This window comes from Anabrus simplex, chromosome 3 (assembly GCF_040414725.1).
Source record: "Anabrus simplex isolate iqAnaSimp1 chromosome 3, ASM4041472v1, whole genome shotgun sequence".
Classification (NCBI taxonomy): domain Eukaryota; kingdom Metazoa; phylum Arthropoda; class Insecta; order Orthoptera; family Tettigoniidae; genus Anabrus; species Anabrus simplex.
Genome location: NC_090267.1, coordinates 505,545,419 through 505,566,997, shown reverse-complemented (window position 1 = coordinate 505,566,997; position 21,579 = coordinate 505,545,419). Strand labels below are relative to the sequence as shown.

General features: G+C 40.0%; 1 protein-coding gene across 3 annotated transcripts in view; it reads right to left on the bottom strand.

The window, feature by feature from the left end:
* The window catches only part of thoc7 (THO complex 7), a 97,065-nt gene that overhangs the window by 9,617 nt on the left and 65,869 nt on the right, over positions 1-21,579 (bottom strand). For all 3 annotated transcript variants that reach the window (XM_067143671.2, XM_067143673.2, XM_067143672.2), the window contains 2 exons: positions 16,552-16,864; positions 5,912-6,055 (listed from right to left, as the gene is read on the bottom strand). In XM_067143671.2, the coding sequence (XP_066999772.2) occupies positions 5,912-6,055; positions 16,552-16,864 (457 nt within the window). The remainder of the gene's footprint in view (positions 1-5,911; positions 6,056-16,551; positions 16,865-21,579) is intronic.

The following is a 21,579-nucleotide window of genomic DNA, read 5'->3' as shown; positions in this document are numbered from 1 at the left end:
CGCAAGAAGTTAAGCTCATCATCCTTCATTTGTGCTTTAGAGATATCATCATAGTTGATGGAAAGCAGTTCTGTTCTGGAAAGATGATCTGCAACTGTATGTTCTTTTCCTGATACATACAAGTCAGTTGTGAATTGCAAAATGTACTGGAGATGTTGAAGTTGTCCTGGAGAAGCTTTCTCATTGTTTTGCTTGAAGCCAAAAATCAAGGGCTTATGATCTGTGTAGATTGAAAAAACTCTACCCTCTAGAAGGTACTTGAAGTACTTGACTGCTAGATATACTGAGCAGTTCATGGTCATTTGTCGAATATTTTCTTACGGCACCAGAGAACTTCTTAGAATAAAATCCAATGGGTTTCCATTCTTCACCTTCTTTTCTTTGTTGGATGGCAGCACCAGTCGCAAAATCGGAAGCATCCACAAACAGTGTGAGTTCCGCATTGCATAGATCTTCTTTGCACTTCTCGAATTGTGCATTTGTCTCTTCAGTCCACTCTATTTGATGATTGTCTTTCTTCTTAGAGTTTCTGAAGTAGTCATTCAGAAGGCCTTGATTTTCAGAAATTGATTAAACCAAGGAATGCTCTAAGTTCTTTGACAGTCTCAGGTCGCTTATGATTCTTCATGTCATAGAAATGTCATAGAAAGAAAGGGATCCACCTTATCAATACTAAATTTATTAATGTTTTTAAAACAGGACCGGTTTCGACTCTTCACAAGTCATCCTCAGCTGTTATATACATACACATTAGAATCCTTGTTTTAACAGTTGTATCTTACAAATAAATATGTCATATTTGATAGACATTAGGTAGTATGCCTAGAAGTGAAATTCTGCTTCTTACGTCTAAGTTTAGAGGATCAAGAATATATTAAAAATATATCTATCTTTAACAGATTAAAAGAATTACAACACATGATAAAATTTGTTGTTTACACCTGACCTTGAATATAGCATTAACGTTCAAGTTTTACCAGTAAAAGTTCTTTAAAAAGACTTTCATATTGCGTTGTTTTTAGTCGACTAAATATGCTTAAATGTAGCTCCATGTGCTTATACAGTATACTTTTATTAGGCTTAAACTTTGTCAAAATGAGTAATGTGAATCTGAATTTGAAATTACGATAACAAAGAGAAATGCGTTTGAAATAACAGTAAGCTAGGTAATTGAAACCTGTGTTGAATGACTCCTTCAATTATATGCTATTTAGATACATTACATGAAAGAAGACATTAGCACACTTCAATATATAAAAGTTGAAAGATATAAGACAATCATATAAGTTTTGTGAAATTCATATGAAGTATTGTTCTTTCTTCATGCGCATGTGTCAAGTTCAAATGGGGTAGTATACTTTATATAAACTTTGTCAAAATAAATAATGTGAATCTGAATTTGAGATTGCGTTGACAAATGAAATGCCAGGTGATTAAAACCTGTATTGAATGACCTCTTCAAATATATACTGTGTAAAATACATTATATGCAACATAAGACAATGGTACATTTCAATATGCAAGTTAAAAGGTAAGAGGCAGTCCTGCAAATTTTGTAAAGCTTCATATGAAGTACTGTTCTTCACGTGTACATGCCAAGTTCAAATGGGGCACTATTGGCCACTGTAAGATATTTGCTAAAGTCCAATCACTATAAACTTATATTATCTTGTTAAATATACAGATTGAAGATGAATGTGCTGCTGGGGTTATGAAAGCTGTTGTTGTAGGTGGTTCTTTTTCGGTCTAGGATACTTGCTAACTATTGTCGTGAGATGATAGGGAAGTGTATCATATCAAGATATGATTCTTCATAGCAGTTACTCTTTCGGGGTCTGGTTGTGTTCCTTCTTCATTGATTAGGTAACCAAGAAACGCTATCTCTTTTGCTCCAAATATGGACCGGCTGGCATTAAGGCGCAGTCCAAATTGGTTTAGTCTCTCAAAAATTAAGCTAAGATGTTCAGCATGCTCTTCTGCGGATTTAGAAGCTACAAGAATGTCGTCGAGGTAGTCGAAGCAGAAGTCCAGTCCTCGAACCACTTCGTTGATGAATCTTTGGAAAGTACTCGGGACATTCCATAACCGGAATGGCATGAAATTGAATTCATAAAATCCAAATGGTGTAATAACAGCAGTCTTTTCTTTGTTTTCTTCAGCTACGGGTATTTGATAATACGCCTGTAGATCTAGCTTGAAAAATATGCATTTGTTATTTAAGATCTGGCTAACATCATCGATCCTTGGAATGGGATAGCGATCTGGAATGGTGCGATCGTTAAGTCAACGATAATCACCACACACTCTCCATTGTCCGTTCTTCTTGGAAACAAGGTGCAGGGGACTAACCCATTGAGACTTCGATGGTCGGATTATGTTATTATTCAACATAAATTGGAATTCTTGTTTTGCCAGGCTAAGCTTCTGAGGATCCAGTCTACGAGGCTTGCAGAATACTGGTGGGTCACTAGATGTCATAACGAAGTGTCGAACGTCATGCTTGATTTCTCCAGGTGTGATGGCAGGTTTTGTTATATCAGTTAATTTCATTAGGAGCTCAGAAAATTGGCAGTTAGCTTTCAGTGTACTAACTGAATCAGCCTCCGATACAGTTGCTAGGTCAGCTGAAACAGTCAACTTCGTGTTTCTATCAATCAATTGTTTTTTTAAAATCAATTAATAAACCGAATTGATGAATAAAATCAGCTCCTAAAATACCCTTGGATGTTTGAGCAATAATAAAGGCCCATTCGAGCTTTCTCTTTAGTCCTAAATCAATGTTCATTAATTTTGAACCAAAAGTTTGTATCTGAGTTCCATTGACTGCAAAAAGCTTGAAATCTGATGGTTCACTTCCTGTCAATTTTGTTACTGGTATAATGGAAACATCAGCTCCACTATCGACCAGAAAATGTTGTCCTGAATGAAAATCTTTGACGAACAGGCGGTAGTTACGTGAGCGGCCTTTCAATGAATCATTAGCAGCACACGCAACCACTACAGTGGCTGCTGCCTTGTGTTTCCCTGATCATTCCACTGGCATGGTGATACACATTTTTCAGGCTTGCACTTGGAACCAAACCTGAAATGGTAGTAACAGTATTTTCCTTCAGGTCTGTATCTGGGCCTGCTGTGGCTATGGCTTCGCGACCTGGGACGAGAATTAGCACGACGCTTAAGTTGCCGTTCTAACTCACATATTTTCTCCATGATTTCTTGAAGAGAGAAACCAGAAGTGGGGTTAGAGGTCGAGGTTACTGACCTAACTTCATCAACACTACAAGGGAACTTAATTTCTCGTATCTTATCACCAATATCTGCAAGTTTATTAACATCACCGTCACTAATACACTGCGAATTTCCTGAGGTAATTTGGCAAGCCACAATGTTTTCAAGTCACCAAGTTCAATAAACTAACTTTTTGATTTGTCTTTCTTCACTTTCACGGTAAATTGCCAAACGTTGTTCCTTACCGATCATGTATTTATTCTACTCGTTTGATGATACCAATGTTTTCAACAATTTTAAGATCAAGTTGAGCCATAAGAGAGTTTAATCTAGTGTTTTCATTTGTGATTCCGATAAGGTTAATTGCGCTTCTACTTGCGAAAACCATATTTCTGGTTTTTCAACCCAGAAAGGAGGTAATTTTACACTCACCTTTTCAATTGACTGTTTGGCATCGTCACTATTTTCACTTGCCAGTTTGGTGCAGATAACAAGCAATGTACGGTTCACACATTATCGTATCACGTCGCGGGTCACCACTTGTAGGTCTTCAACGAGTTAGCCTACATGTAACTTAATAACCAAAATACATTTAACTACAAATGTAGCATCAATTGAATACAAGCACTATCACTTACTTGTTCATTCAAAACCATCACAGCCTTCTTGGTTAATCATAGCGGAAGGTTTCTCGGAAACTACATCAAAAGTCAAAGAATAGTATGTGGTTCCCTACACCCTTTTTCAACTGTAAAAAAAATATATAAGAACACTTTTCGTACATTTACGACTCTGCTTGATGCACTAAAATAATGTGTGAATTTTTTCTGTTTTACATTTGTATAGCATTTACGCACAGCACAATCACTAAGACGTTTTACAAATAACAGTTCTGCCTGTGTGGTTTCAGTCAAGGATTCTAAATAGGCCATCAGTTTGTCCAGCTGCATTGTTACCTTTCCATGAGTCATTGTTTCTTCTGATGGAACACCGGTTTCATTTTCGAATTCATCATCAGTGAATTAACGGTGCGTTGCATTCGGAAGAGCATGGGTTCGAATACTTCCTCGGCCGTCCTGGGAATGTTTTTTCATGGTTTCCCATTCTCAATTCTAGGCGAACGCCGGAACGGTACCTTTGATAGACCGTGGCCGAATTACTTCCAATTCCTGTCCGTTAACTATCCTTGGCGGAAAAGGCATTCAAGAAGAGTCGATGCCGTGAAAGAAATACTGTAGGCCTACAAGTAAAAATAAAGTTTTATAACTTTCGATCCGGATAAACTGGAGATCCGGATTAATGAGGGCCAAATAAACAAGGTTCTTGTGTATACGGGAATTATGTTTTTGTGTATTAGTGTTGGAGTAGTCAATGGTAACGTAAACATAAAAAGCAGCGAGGAGAAAAATGTATGTATCCCCCTGTACAATTTCAATTAGAAATATCTCCAGCATTGACTAAGGCAGAGAAGGTTCTGACTCAAAAGCATGGGCTCCAAGTGACAGTCCAATTCCAGAACCCAGACAAAAAAATGTTTGCTCCAAAACCAGTCGATGTCAGGTAAGATGCATATGCTCACTGGCCTCAGTATAAAACGAAGAAGGGCCAATGTAAATTTTGTCCTAGTGAATCACCGAGCTGACCTGGCTCTAAATGCAGAGGTAACTTGTGCTTGGCAGGAGATAAGAACTGCTTCTTCCAATTTCATAACAAACAATTGAGGAAATATTAAATTTTGATTCATGATTTACTGCTCTATTCATTTTTGTAGAATTATATAATGAGACAATGTTAGCCCGCCTGGTGGCCATGATCGTTAAGGCGCTGAAGTCTAAAACGGTCTAACACCGAGGTTAGCCAGTTCGAGTCCCGTTGGTCGAAAAAATTTCACCATCAGAATGTTGGCCGGCAGGGTAGGGGAGGTGGTGGTATACAATTTCTAATCACTAGATTGCGTGCCAAAAGCCTGGATTAAATTCCAAACCTCTCCGCAGTGCTCATATGGAGTGAGGGCATATGACGCTGTTGATGGTGATTAGTCCGTCGGATGGGGACGTTAAGCCTTGAGCAGACCCCTTGGTGCTATTCGACAGGAGTAGGCTATGTGCCGGCACCGGGTTTCACCCTCTCCCTACTATCATATATCACGTCATTCATTTCATCTCTCATTAACTCCTCTGATGAGGTTGACGTCAGGAAGGGCATCCGGTCATAAAAACTGCCATGACAAATTCATCTCACCTCATACCCGACCCCATAGGGAAACGGGACAAGGGTTGGACAAACATATAATGAGACAATGTTACATATAGCTTATTTTGTTTGCTAGATGTAATTTTGTATAGAGAAGAACACCATGTAAATTGCTCTGTGAAATATGTATGTTGGGGGCCGGTGACCTTCGATGTTAGGCCCCTTTAAACAACAAGCATCATCATCACCATCAAATATGTATGTCTCATTGGAAGGTTCCCAATATTAACCAACAGCAACATACTGGGTTTTCTAAATTTATGTGGGAAATTTTGAAAATTGTGAATAAACATGATCACTGTGTTCTAAAACAACTGTTCTAAAATAGAAAAAAAATTCTCTCAAAAATAATAATTTGGGACTGAAAGGGATAACATGATCCCTATTCTATAGTAATTTCACAAGGAGGAGGAGGTGGGATTTCAATTACATCATCATCGAAGGCATCAAGTGATGTTTCCATGATCTCCTCTGTATCATCCAACATGGCTTGCAACTGGTGGATTGATGTCACCAAAACATGGAACTGCTTTCTTCTCATGTCTAATTTCCTCTCCAGTTGTTCCCTTGTTTCCTAAAACGAAACATTTCAAGATTAAAGAATCTAGAATATGGTACCTGGAAAAGAACATGTACAGTAGAACCTCGATAATTCGAAATCGATTAATTCAAAATGCCACCTAATTCAAAGAATCTCTCGTTCCCGGAAACATGAGGTATGGTTTTGCACGTTATTTAAAATGTTTAATTCGAAATACGGATAATTCGTCATTCAAAGAACAACGTCGATCCCAGTATTGAAACTCAGACTTGTAATTCGAAATTGTCCTTCATTTTGTTAAAAATAATATTTTACGCCGTAATTTGAATTTAAAACTGTCCGCGTCACAATAGAATGCATCTTCCGGACTGTGCAAGCATATCTTTCCGCACTTTCACTTTGATGTGTCTACATCGTGCTTTAGAGTTGCCAAGTTCTAGTGAAATCATAGTTCTTTTGTATTCTTGTAGTTGCTCATTTTACTTAAAGTTTTAGTGTGCAGTTATAAACTTCAAAGTTGTTATATTTTATTAATACTGTGCTTTAGTTTATTGTTACGGTATATTAGTTTAGGGCACGTGTGTGTTTTTTTTTTCCGAGATGGCTAAGCGTCAGTATTCTTTCAAGACACTCAGCGAGAAAGTAAAAATTATAAGGGAGGTCGACAAACGACAAAAAATGAAAATTGAAATAGCTAAAGACTTTGGAATTCCTGTGTCCAAGCTTTCTACATTTAAAAAAAATCGTGACAGCATAGAAGCTCAGGAAATGCAGGGTGTAAATAAATCAAAGCAAATGCGCGTTCAAGGAGCTAAACACTCCTGATTTGGAAGTACAATTGATTGAGTGGTTTCGGCATGTTCAGGCGAACAATATCCTTGTTGATGGTAACATTATGAAGGGGAAGGCGATGAACTGGCGCTAAAGATGGGGCTTGAGTTTCAGTGTTCAAGCGGGTGGATTCAACATTTTAAGGAACAGCACAATATCATGTGGTAGGCAGTGTGTGGAGAAGCACAATCAGTGAACACTAGTGATGCAGACAGTTGGCGAGAAAGTGTAGCTCACATAATCAATTTGTATGCACCGAACAATATCTTCAGAGCCGATGAGACTGCATTGTTTTTTAATGCCGATCCCAAACGGACTTATGGTTTTAAGGGAGAGAAGTGCCATGGCGGAAAATCTTACAAGGATAGGGTCACAGTCCTTCAGTGTTGCAATGCGGAGGGAAGCGAGAGACTTCCTCCCCTCGTCATAGGCAAGTCTAAGAAGCCACGGTGTTTTAAGGGCATCAGGCACTTTCCGTGCTAATAGAAGTCGTCTAAAAATTCCTGGATGACAGGTAAAAATTTTGAGGAGTGGCTGGTATGCCTTGAGCACAAAATGGCATGCCAGGACAGAAAAATACTTCTGTTGTATCAGTGCACTGCACACAAACATAATTTAATTTTAAAACATGTGCATCTTCTTTTTCTGCAGGCCAACACTACGAGCTACTTGCAGCCCCTAGATCAAGGTATAATTCCATCTGTGAAACGCGCCTACAGAAAGTGACTGATGCATTACTTTCTCCGTGAAGTTGTTAGAAATATTCCGGCGGGAGAAATACGCAAGTGGAACATGATTGATGCAATGCAGAGTGTGACAGTTGCCTGGGACGCTATATTCCTTCATCGACAATCAAGAACTGTTTCATCAAGTGTGGTTTTGGTTCATTAAATGAAGTAGAAGACGACAATGAAGATGAATGGGAAATACATCGCCACAGACCATGCAGAGACTACTTCAGAAGAGCGGCATCCCACCATGATCAGCTGTGATCACGTGACACCAGAGGGAGATGCAGCTACAGCTGATGTTGAACACGACGAAGATATGGCGCAGGTGGCAACTACTCCGTCAAAAAATTATGTAATTGCCGCTCTGACAGTATTGATTTCTGTAATAAGTGCGAGTGATACATTCTTTCTTTAAAAGCCCATAAGCCTAATGTGTGACAAAAAAAAAAAAAAAAAAAAAAAAAAAAAAAAAAAAAAAAAAAAAAAAAGCCCTACTGGACCATTAAACATTTGCAAACTATTAAGGTTCTCTACAAAGTCATTTATTATTCTTGATATCTGTGTTAAATATATGTCTGGGGTTTTTAAAGTCTGTTTTGTTGTTATGTGTTTCCAATTTGGACAGTGTTGTTGGCTCCCCTGTCCAAGTGCTTTATACTGCACTTAAATCAAGTAGATTTGCTTAAATTGCATATACAGTAGATTACCGTATCCTTTGTCTTTGAATTGTGTTTTATTTTTCCTGAGTGTGAGGCTACATTCGACAGTGTATGACAGTGTATTATCATATAAGAAATAGAAAGGAACGAGAGCATTATTTCAATAAATGCACCTTGTTGGATACATTTAGGATTTTTTCCCCATAGCATTTCAAAGGTTTAACTGTGAATCAAGATGATTGCATGCTATAAAAGAATATTTGGTGATGCAGCAGGGGTTGGCATTTCTGAATTTCGAGTTAGCGGTGGTTAATTCAAAATCACGTAATTCGAAGTCCGATTTTAACGTCCCAACGACTGAATTAACGAGGTTTTACTGTAAAAAGGTGAATTAGCTGTGCCAGGATCAAACACAGAATCAGCTACAAAACCTATGCAGTATATACCAAGAAAAATAAGACATAAGATTTAATTTGCCCAAGAATGTTTCTTCACATATTAGGACTGAGATACAATATATTACCATATAAGGAATAGAAAGGAACAATGACAAATCAAGTAATATATTGAAAGATAGGGACATGACTGGACTATAGAATAAGCACAAAGACAAGTCTGTGTGGGAAGGAGCAAATCCAATACAAACCTACAGCTATAACATACGTAGTAAGAGCTCGACAGTCATCTCAACTTTTGGTTCATAACATAACAAGTTACCCTCACCGTCGTCAAATGGTAAGTGTACACGATTTCCACCTAAAATTTATTACGATTTTTTTCATAAAATTAACACTCCGCTTCTGGTTCTGTTTTACAGATTCTACTTTTGATCCGACATTCAACATGTTAGCTACATTCAACTGTCACATTGCCTTTTCGACCAGCATGTCAACAAACCTACATGTCTTAACAACGTAAAAGCATCATATCAAATGAGATGGTCCAAAGAGGTCCAATATCAACACTGTATATTGACCTTCAACTACAACCTCGTACTTCTTCATCAAAGTGAACCATAACATCACCATATGCTATTTACTTTTGACTTTTATCTTACGTAAACAAATAAGTCTCTTGCCATGACAAACAGTTTTCCTTTGAGAATGTCTCGAATATCGCAGACCTGTTTATAACCAGGACTTTTGGAAATTACACAGTTCACTTCCTCTTTCACTTTTTGTCCTATACCACCAGAGACAGAACTTAGATTGCTTACTAAGTGATTAATTTTAGGGAGATCCCACAGCTTCCAGTGAGGTTATGAAAAATTGGCAGACATAAATAAATAATAATAATCGTATGGCCTCAGCTACCGTGTGCAGACATTTCGATTTGACGCCATCTGGCTGTCTGCTCGTCAATTTCGACGTTCCGTTTTATTCTAGGTCCGCTAGATGGCAGACAGAGTAAACCGGATCTCTCTTGGGCGTCTATGGCTGAGATTTAATTAATTTTGTCGGGTAAATACCAAATGTATCACCAGAGATCTTTTACATGCCGACATCGTACGACATGGAGTGTCAAATGGACTTTTTTCCGCCCTTCAAAAATCCGACTACCTCTGCCGGGTTTGAACCCGCTATCTTGGGATTCGGAGGCCGACACTCTACCACGGATCCACAGAGGCAGCTATGGGCAGACATGAAAACAAGATTATCTTCCAACACTATTCCTGATAGAATATTTTGAAGGCTTTCTACTGATGCAGCATTATTCAAGTCCAAAGACTAATTCTATGAGCATAACACAATGCTGCATCCAACACTATTCTCGAACGAGTTAACACTGGCACTGGAGGAAGTGGATGCTGATAATCTAAACAACTTCACTCTCGAAAGAGTCTTAATAGTGTGTATATTTTACACGTATATTATAGTGTAATTCCCAGCTTACTACATGGATCTGAATCCTGGACATGCTACAGACGGCGTATTAAAAAGTTGAAACAAAATCACCAGCGATGTTCAAGGAGAATTCTGCATATAACCTGGCATGATAGACGCACAAATGTCAGCGTACTTGAAGAGGCACAGACCATCAGTATAGAAGCCACGGTTTTAAGACGTGAGCTATGATGGACAGGGCATGTAATACATATGTCCGATAATCGCATTCCCAAGCAAGTGTTTTACTCTGAGTTAACAGTATGTAAATGTTGTTTGGGAGGTCAGAGGAAGCAATTTAAGAATCTAAGACTAATATGAAGATGTTCCACATTGATGTTAACTGGGAGATCTTGGCTCTCAATCATTTATACTTGAGAAAACCGTAGGCGGATAGCAAACGATAAGAGGCAACATAGGAAAAAAAAAAAGAGCGAAATAGGTGAACAATGGCTGTTCCACCTGGAACTATCTGCCTCCCGTATTGGGCTGTGCACTCACCTACTAGTTTTTGAGTGTTTACTATTGTACTGTATAGTGTTATGTGTACGTTTTACAGACCGAAAAGCTTTTAAGTTAAATCTTGAATGAGAATTTTCTTTGAAGACACAAATCGATCTGCCAATGGGAAAGAATTGCGTATTGTCTCAGCAATGTGATGAAGAGTATGTGCTAAGCAAGTTAAATGAATTAAGTATATTGGGAAAAATCCCTTTGAGCGTTTGACCTGATTTTAGCAAGTACCTGCATCTCTAACAAATAAAAGTACCAGGTTGTATTTGATACCAGATGGCCATAATAATTTCAAGGAGTCCATCACACACTGGGCCACGGTTGCATTGTTCGTGGCCGGCAATTCACACACATTAAGAAGATAAGGTATCGTCTTTTGTTCCTTATTTAAGGCACCGACAATTATATTAGCAATAGAATAGCCCTCAAATCAGTGGTTTCATCAACAGGCAACCACATGAATTGCTCTGCTAGTTCATTCTGTAAATTTGAGATTACGTTATTGTAACGATGTCCTACGCAATGTACTTTCTTCAGGCACATGTTGCCAAGTGTATTAAGTAAGAAAACATTGAAATGTCGCATTATTAATTTTTCAGAAGGGAATATCAGTGGCTAAAAATGCTTGGCATAAGTCATAAGAAAATTCTGTAACCCTACTTTCTAAACACTCTACTAGTTACTTTTGAACAGGCTCTTTATTTGCAAGTTTCCTGATTAAATTCTCCTTATGTTACGTTGTGTTTATGTACTGAACTACTTGAAATGTTTTTCTCACTCCCTACATATTTTTCATATCCTCCACAGAACAGTACCCTATCATCTGTAGATATTATTTCACTTGAAAACTCTTTCTGTAAATTAGTTAATCTACCACTTGAAGTTGGTTTTACTTTTGGTATTTAAAGGACTTTTAACACACTTGATACAGGCAACTTAATATAATTTTTCTGGCATGCAACCAGTTCATATCAACGTTATAAATTACAGCACTACTGCCAGTGGCCAGCCAAGGCAGCAACATGTGATGAGTTGCTCTTTTGTGTACAACGTTACTGCCAATATGATCCAGATTTAAAAAATTATAAAATAAAAAGACTTAACTTGTTCAAATATGCCATATAGGCAGTAAAATACTGAAATATGATTCCAGAAAGGAGTGAGGCAAGGTTGCAGTTCGTCCCCCCTCCTTTCAATGTTTATATAGCACAGTTGGTAAAAGAAATCAAAAAGGAATTTGGGGAGGGAATCACAATCCAAGGAGAGGAAATCAAAGCTTGAGTATTGCTGATGATAATGTTATTTCATCTGATACTGCAGAAGATCAGGAGAAATTACTGAATAGTATGGACAGAGTCTTGAGTAAGGAGTACAAGATGAAAATTTGTAAGTCCAAAACAAAAGTAATGGAGTGCAGTCAAACAATAGGTGATGCAGGAAATATTAGATTAGGAAATTAAGTCTTAAAGGAAGTAGATGAATATTGTTAGATGGGTAGTAGAATAACTGTCCGACTCGTTGGCTGAATGGTCAGCGTACTGGCCTTCGGTTCGGAGGGTCCCGGGTTCGATTCCCGGCCGGGTCGGGGATTTTAACCTTCATTGGTTAATTCCAATGGCCCAGAGGCTGGGTGGTTGTGCTGTCCCCAACATCCCTGCAACTCACACACCACACACAACACTATCCTCCACCACAATAACACGCAGTTACCTACACATGGCAGATGCTGCCCACCCTCATCGGAGGGTCTGCCTTACAAGGGCTGCACTCGGCTAGAAATAGCCACATGAAATTAATTAAATTAAGTAGAATAACTGATGATGGCAGAAATAAGGACGACATCAAATGTAGTCTGGTACAAGCAAGGAAAGCCTTTCTTAGGAAAAGAAATTTGCTCACTTCGTAAATTGATATAGGGATTACAAAGATGTTTTTGAAGACTTTCACCTGGAGTGTGGCATGGACGATAACTAGCTCAAAAAGAAAGAATAGAAGCTTTTGAAATGTGGTGTTACAGAACTATGCTGAAGGTGAGATGGATAGATCGAATCACAAATGAAGAGATGCTGAATCGAATTCGTGAGAGGAGATCAATTTGGTTAAATTTAACCAGAAGGAGAAATAGAATAATAGGACACATCTTAAGACACCCAGGACTTGTTCAGTTGGTTTTTGAGTGAAGTGTAGGTGGTAAGAACAACAGAGGTAGACCAAGGTATGAATATGACAAGCAGATTAGAGCAGATGTAGGATGCAACAATTATGTAGAAATGAAAAGATTACCACAGGATAGGCTTGCGCGGAGAGCTGCATCAAACCAGTCTATGGACTGATGACTCAAACAATAAAAAGCATTTATTAAAATCACTATAATATGCAGTTATATGCACCATAAAATCATGTTCAAATAATTGAAAATTCCATAATTTGTACAAAATGTCATATTTTTAACACCTAAGAAAAAAATGCAAATGCATGAACTTCTGGGAAGACAAAAAAGTGATCCTGAAAGTACTGCTGTGGTAAGAAGATGATATTGCAAACACCTGTTCAAAGCTGGACAGCTACAGAGAGAAGAAAGCCAAACAATCCCAGATCAGTTTGGGAGAGAATAGTGTGGAGAAAGCAGTAAAATAGCTCCAAAACAGCAAAGCACCTGGCTCAGATGGAATCACAGCATAATCCCTGAAAGCAATGGGTGACGAAAGAGTTGATATGTTGATGGAACTGTGTAGTCAAGTGTGGGAGATAGGGGAAATGGCCAGATGAGTGGTGCAAGTAAATTTTCATCATCGGTGTGGGCTGCAACTCGTTTCCAAGTAAACATATTCTTCAGTTTACATTTTCACACTAGCAATGCTTTATGAATATGTTTCATATGACTTAGTAGCCCAATTTTTTTTTTTCTCCACCCTTTATGTCACACCGACACAGATATGTCTTATGGCGACGATGGAATAGGAAAGGCCTAGGAGTGGGAAGCTAGCGGCCATGGCCTCAAGTAACATACTACCCCAGCATTTACCTAATGTGAAATTGGGAAACCACAGAAAACCATCTTCAGAGCTGACGACAGTGGTAGCCCGACCTTGGCATGAAACATACGTCCACAAAAAAATCACATGGAATGGCTGGGGGGAGGGCGGGGCTGAGCTTGACGGAGCTTGCGTGCTTGTTGTTGTTCCTGTTCAAACACCGTAATTGATGTAGAAACTGTGTGGCGCCAAAGTGAACGACTCTCAGCAAGCGTATCCAAGGACATATTCCAGCTCTTTTCACATTATGCTTTAGCTGATCCTTGAAATGTCTCAAAGGGGCTCCATGAAGTCTTGTGCCAGAGCAGAGTTCACCATACAGAAGTGATGAGGAAGCCTGATTTCACTCATGCGATGGATGTGCCCTAGCTTTTTTTTTCCCCCCCTGCAAGCTGCTTAACGTCGCACCGACACAGATAGGTCTTATGGCAACGATGGGATAGGAAAGGGCTAGGAGTGAGAAGGAAACGTCCGTGGCCTTAATGAAGGTACTGCCCTAGCATTTGCCTGGTGTGAAAGTGGGAAACCACGGAAAACCCTTTACAAGGCTGCCGACAGTGGGGTTCGAACCCACTATCTCCCGAATACTGGATACTGGCCGCAATTTAGCAACTGCAGCTATCGAGCTTGGTCGCTCTAGCTTTTGGATATCCTGACGGTAGAGGGTCCAAGTTTCACAACCATAAAGCAGTGTTGATATGACAACGGCATGGTAAACAACGATCTTGGTATGCATTCTAAGGTCCTTAATTCATGAAGACACGACTGGATAAACATCCAAATGCTGAGCGGGCAGCACCAATTCTCCTGTCCACATCTTGTGAACAGTTAGCATTTGTTGAGATATAAAAAGTGGTCGACCTGCTCCAGTGGAGTATCCGCAATGGAGATATTAAAAGCTGGGAGATTCGACTCAGATGCGGGCCTAGCGAGTACTTTGGTTTTCTGAACATTAATGGAGGGACCAAAACAATCGCAAGTACTCTTGAAACAAATGACGGATTGTTGTAGCTCATCAGGTGTGAGGGCAGATGCGGCAGCGTCATCTGCATACTGCAATTCCGTAAAGCAGTACATCTTAGTAAGCTTTTGGGAGTGAAGTTTAGCCAGATTGAACAGTCCTCCATCAAAGCAATATCTGACCTTTACACCTTGGTTGTCTGTAGATGTTCCATAGAGCACGGCTGATAGATAAAGAGCGAAGAGTGTGGAGCAAGCACACATGCCTGTTTCAATCCATGAGAAATTGAAATGGATCAGAGATGAATGATTTACGAATGGTAGTCATAATGGAATGGTTGACAGTTACAAATAAGTATAGTCTAGAGATCAACAGGTCCAAAACAAAGATGATGCTTGTAGACAGAGCAAATATCACCTGCAACAAGAGAAAGTGAGCAAATTAATCTACTGGGGAACACCGATTTCAAATTATGGTAGCTGCTTCAAGATAGCTAAAATATGAAAGGACAGGATGATAACACCTACTCAACACCCTGATATTTCCTATTGCCACATATGTGTGCGTGACACACACATGCACACACGCGTGCGCGCACACACACACGCACACACAGACACAGAGAAAAAGAAAGAGAGAGTTGCTTTCTAATTCATAAAAAGAAAATATTTTGTTCCGAAGATATCACAGCTCAAGGACTGGTACGACGACTTTGATATGCAGGGTGAACCCAAACTTCACCGACAAACTTTTGGAGGTTATTCAGGGATACCTTCTGAGTACATTGGTATAAGGGACCCGTGGTCTTCAGTGTGTATTTTTCTTCTTCTTTTTCTACTGCTTTTCCCAGAACTGTGGGGTCGCGTGTACGAACTGTGTCGCACATGTGGATTTGGCCCTGCTTTACGGCCTGATGCCCTTCCTGACGCCAACCCTATATGGAGGGATGTAATCACTATTGTGCGTTTCTGTGGTGGTTGGTAGTGTAGTGTGTTGTGTTGTGTGAATATGAAGAGGAAAGTGTTGGGACAAACACAAACACCCAGTCCCCGGGCCAGAAGAATTAATCAGAAGTAATTAAAATCCCCGACCCAGCCAGGAATCGAACCCGGGACCCTCTGAACCAAACGCCTCAACACTGACCATTCAGCCAATGAGGCGGACGTGGTCTTCAGTGTCTCGTTACAGAGAAATTGCATTTTGTTTGGTTTGTTGCACCAGTTAGCTTTGTATCTGTATTGTACTGAAAATAATAATAATATTTGTTTTACATCTGTCCCAAATGTTAGTTCTTGACAGACACCGGGGTGTTGAATATTTGCCCCGCAGGAGTTTCTTTATTGTGCCGCAAGCCGACACGGAGTTGTTCCCTTTAAAACACCCTTTACTGAACAGTTCTCTGACAGAACAGATTGAGCATATTGTGATAAAAGGTGGTCGTGATTATTGTTTTAAAAGGAAGTACAATTAGGCAAATATCCTGTATATGACACTAATCAGAGAGAATAACAGAAGAGACCCGACACTTCGAAAAATGAAGGTATCGGACAAAGGAAGGCAAGAGTCGCGAAGGGCGTGAAAATTAAAAACTCCTTAGGCTTCGAGAACTCTAATAATGTTGGAGCCGGAAAAGAACAAGAGTTAACCAAGGGAGGTCAGATAGGATAAATGAAAGTGAGGAGCCTGGCAAAAGTGGAAGCAATGCCAAGACTCAGCTAAGGGCCCCATGGTCGCCAACCCACGCTCTGAAGTTGAGAACCCCTGGGGCCCATTCTGATAACATTGTGATGGACATACGCTAAATAATGTACAAAGCTATCCTTATTAGTAAAATTAAAATAATTTGCACTTCTAAGTAAGCTATGGGACACACTATCACAATAATAAAAATTACCTATGTAAAATGTCTAACTTACCTCAAGCGACCCAAGTTCCTTACGAAGCTGAGTTAACTTCTCATCAGTTTCTTTCCGATCTGGCTGCTCGCTAATAACTTTCGCCAACACATCATACTCAATACGATTCTTTCGCACTGTCTTTGCATCTTGAAACTCTAATTTTGTTCTTTCTATATCATACTTTGCCTGTTCTATTCCAGCTTCTATCTGTTGCGATAAATTCTCATAATTCTGCAGTTCCGCTGCACTCATGGTAGCCGATAAACGAGACTTAGTCACAGCAAACTCGCACTGAGCAAGTTGTGCTAACATTCGATCATGGGCTACTTGGCTGTAAAAGAAAACAAATTCTTTTTAAGACAAAATTCTTTGGTAGACTAGATACATAAGCTTGAAAATGGATCTTTTATATGCTTGGTCAATACTAAAATAAGAGAGTTAAAAAGTGAATTCCTGAATGAATTTTACATTTTAATGAACATAAAACCACCCCTTGGATTCCACCGAGATGATGTACAGGGTGTCCGAGAAGTCCCCGTACCCCTAGTTTCATACTGTCATATTATTATTTTGTTACATTATGGCATGGACAATTGAGTTTGTATAATTAGGGAATTCAATAGTTGTTTTATTGGTAGTGGTATCCCTGCTGCTAGTGTTGTTTTCAGTCTCATTTCAGTTGTTAAGTCATGGCGGACGTGAGTAGACACAGCTACACTGTTGAGGAGCGATTAGTGGCGTGTGTGTGGGTGCACGAACAAGCACAAACGGGGAAAACAATGACAGTGATGAGTGCATTTAGAGATCGCTTTGGCAAACCCCCCACCTCGTAAAGCTACTCTGCTTGATTGGGAGAAACGGGCATTTGCTTCAGGCAGTGTCAAAGACAGGCCGTGTAGTGGATGTAAGAAGTGCCACCACCGCTCATTCAATTGAGTAGTCTCCATTGAAATCCATTTGCAAAAGAGCAGCTGAACTTCAAGTACCGCGGTCAACAATGCATGACCACATTAAAAGAGATTTGAAAATGAAAAGATTTAGGAATCATGAGTCGTGTGGATACAGCAGGATGGGGCTCCAGCACATTTTGCTATTCAGGTGCACGAGTTCCTTGATGAACAATTTCAAGGCCGCTGGATTGGCCGTGGCTCACCAACATCTCCAGCCCCGTTGAAATGGCCACCATGAAGCCCGGACCTTACCATGCCAGACAACTCATTATGGGGAACAATCAAGTCCCATGTGGCTCAAAGTCAGTACACTACTAATGAAGAATTGCGCCAAAGTGTGGAGGAAGCCTTTCGTCCCATAACTCTTGAGATGCTCCGCAAGATGTCAAGGAGGACTTGGAGACAGATAAAACTCTGTGTAAGGCATAATGGTGCACATACAGATTCCCTGGATTCATAGTTTTTATATGTAAGTACTCCACTATAATATGAAACTAGGGGTACGGGGACTTCTCGGACACCCTGTACACTGATAAGCCAGAAAATTCTGACCACCTACCTACTATCGATATAAACCCATTCAGTACAATTTACGAACTTCATTGTGTAGATCTGTATTGATACAGTTAAAACTTAGAAACAATGTTTCTAAGTTATAAACCCATTCAGGCGATAGCAGCGTCACCTGACAAGTCAGATACAAGCACGGAGCATCAGTGAATGTGCTGTCCGTGTGTAAAATGGGGAAGGGGCGCGATCTATCAGAGTTTGATCGAGGCCAGATTGTGATGGCCCGGAGGCTCGGCACGAGCATTTCGGAAACTGCATGACTTTATTATTTATAAATTTCATTTTCCGTATTGATTCAATGTATAGACAAGAAATGTGTTTTTCCACCAATCAATACTTAATTTATTGTAAATAGATTACACTAGTACCGGTTTCAGCCCCTTTACGGCCATCATCAGCTAGTACATGATTAATTTCCAGCCATTACACAAAATCACAAGTTGTTATTATGTTAGACATCCGGATGTCTAAGGGGGGATGGAAATACAATATACAGTAGCGTGAAGTTAAAATATCTGTGGTCAAAGGTGAAGGTTACAATAAGGTAGGACATGAGTATACTGAACACATTAAAACATATGGGCCACAACATAAAACACTTAAAAAGTTTTAACACATTAAAATTTGGTATGTATAAGTTAGACACTTATTAAAATTTAAGTTCGTAATGCTTAAATTCCATCTATCTTCTGTGTGGTTTGTTTGCTTCTATGTCATGTTGATTAGCTGTATGAGGTAATCTTCGAAATTGCTCTGAGGCTGATATGTGTCATACTGGTATGGACCTTTGTCATGCAAATTTTTTTTTGTATTATGTAGTCCAACTGATGTACTTCAGTAAATTTTTATATAATAAACTGCAGGTCTTGAGTTTGAATTTAGGAGCTGTTGGTGGCAATACCTCTCTCGTCTATGTTCGTTATGTGGTTGTAGTCTGTAAAGATAAGCTAATATAAGTATAGAGTGTGTATGAAGGAATGCCTCGTGTGTATATGGAAAGAGTACTTACTATTGTTGTTGTGGAGGTCTTGTACCAATATGTCTGAAGGCTTGCTGTGTTCTACTAGGAGTGCGCCTGGGGCTCATATTAGCTGTGGAGGGGGATGTAGGTGGAGGGGAAGAAGGAGTGACTATTGGGGAAGTAGGGGCAGGGTCGGGCTTGTGATTCGTCGGTTTGTTAGATCATGTGTTTACTATTTTGAGGTAATCATTCTTTAATGCCGGAATGGCTTTATCAAAGATGATGCTGGTTTTCTCTGTAATATTGTTAATGTTATGATTGGGATTAGCGTATTGGTCCAAAGAAATATAGAAATCTTCGGTTATGTTGAACAGGGGGCCCTTAGAGTTTTTGTTTAGTATCGTCATATCATTGTTGATGTCTGTGAAACTATGCTTAGATTCTTCTACATGCTGGCCTATTGATGAGAAATGGTTATGTTTTACTGCATTTATATGTTCATTTTGATGGTGAAGTTTCTGCCTGTACATCCAATATAACTTGTGTCACAGTTGTGACATTTGATATGGTAGATACCCGATTGGTTGTATTTGTTATTATTGCTGACCACCTTTGACCACAGATATTTTAACTTCACGCTACTGTATATTGTATTTCCATCCCCCATTAGACATCCGGATGTCTAACATAAGAACAACGTGTGATTTTGTCTAATGGCTGGAAATTAATCATGTACTAGCTGATGATGGCCGTAAAGGGGCCGAAACCGGTACTAGTGTAATCTGTTTACAATAAATTAAGTATTGATTGGTGGAAAAACACATTTCTTGTCTATACAACTGCATGACTTGTCAGGTGTTTGAGGAGTGCTGTGGTGATTGTCTTCAACAAGTGGTGAAACCAAATGTCAAGGGGTTGGGCAGCCACCCCTCATTACAGATGTCGGACATCTCGTAAAACAGGGCAGGCGGCGAACTGTGGCAGAACTAACATCAGATTTTAATGCTGGGCAGAGTACAAGTGTGTCTGAACACTAACACTCCTAAGGATGAACCTCCGCAACCCATGCATGTGCCAATGTTAACACCACGACTTCGGCAACTACGACAAATGAGCACGTGACCATCGTCACTGGACGCTAGCGCAGTGGCAGAGCGTTGCATGGTCTAATGAATCCTGATACCTTCATCATGCCGATGGGAGGGTGTGAATCTGTCGTCTTCCAGGGGAACAGCTCCTTGACACCTGTACTGTGGGACGGAGACAAGTTGGCGGCGGCTCAATTATGCTCTGGGGAACATTCACGTGGGCATCCATGGGTCCAGTGGAATTCTTACAAGATACCATGATGGCCGAGAAGTATCATGTACTGGTTGTAGACCATGTACACCCCTTCATGATGATTGTGTTCCCTAACGGCAGTGGTATTTTTTAACAAGATGATGCGCCACGTCACAAGGCCAGGAATGTGATGGAGTGGTTCGAGGAACACAGTGGCAAGTTGCAACTGATGTGCTGGCCCCCAACTCACCAGATCTGAACCCAATCAAACACATCTGGGATGTGATTGAATGTGGTGTCAGAGATCATCACCCCCCCCCCCCCGGCTGGAATTTAGGGGAATTACGTGACTTGGGTATGAAGATGTGGTGCCAACTTCCTCCAGCTACCTACCAAGACCTCATTCTTCCATGCCAAGACACGTCGCCACTGCTATCCGTGCCAAAGGTGGACATACTGCCTATTAGGTAGGTGGTCATAATGTTCTGGCTGATCAGTGTACATTTTAATGAACATAAAACCACCCCTTGGATTCCACTGAGATATGTATACAAAGGAAGACCAATATAGAGACAGGAACAAGACAAGGAAAACGGAGAACTGAGATTGATAAGGAGAGGGCCTGTTTATTTGAAGATGTGGAGATTGCCCTTGTTCTTTTGTTTTCATGTATATCCTTGTCCCATTTTCAAACAATGACCTGCCATTGTATCCATCCTAGTAAGTGTTCCTATCTCTCTCTCTTTTTTTTTTTTTTTTTTTTTTTTGCTAGGGGCTTTACGTCGCACCGACACAGGAAGGTCTTATGGCGACGATGGGATAGGAAAGGCCTAGGAGTTGGAAGGAAGCGGCCATGGCCTTAATTAAGGTACAGCCCCAGCATTTGCCTGGTGTGAAAATGGGAAACCACGGAAAACCATTTTCAGGGCTGCCGATAGTGGGATTCGAACCTACTATCTCCCGGATGCAAGCTCACAGCCGCGCGCATCTACGCGCACGGCCAACTCGCCCGGTCCTATCTCTCATTATTGGAGATGATTTGATGTTGTGACAGACAGGAGTTGAGCTGGTAGGAATATGTCAGATTGGTTGGAAGGTTGGTTGGAGCGTTCCCGAGCGGTAGGAATGTATAAGTAGGGAAGTTTCAACTAAGGTGCAGAGAAAGAGGAAGCTGATGAAGTGGATTCCCACGAAGATAATGTATTCTGATACGTAGAGTTAATTACAGTATGTAAACTATGTAGATTAATTGCAAGACTTAATGTTAGCAAGTCTTGAGCGAGA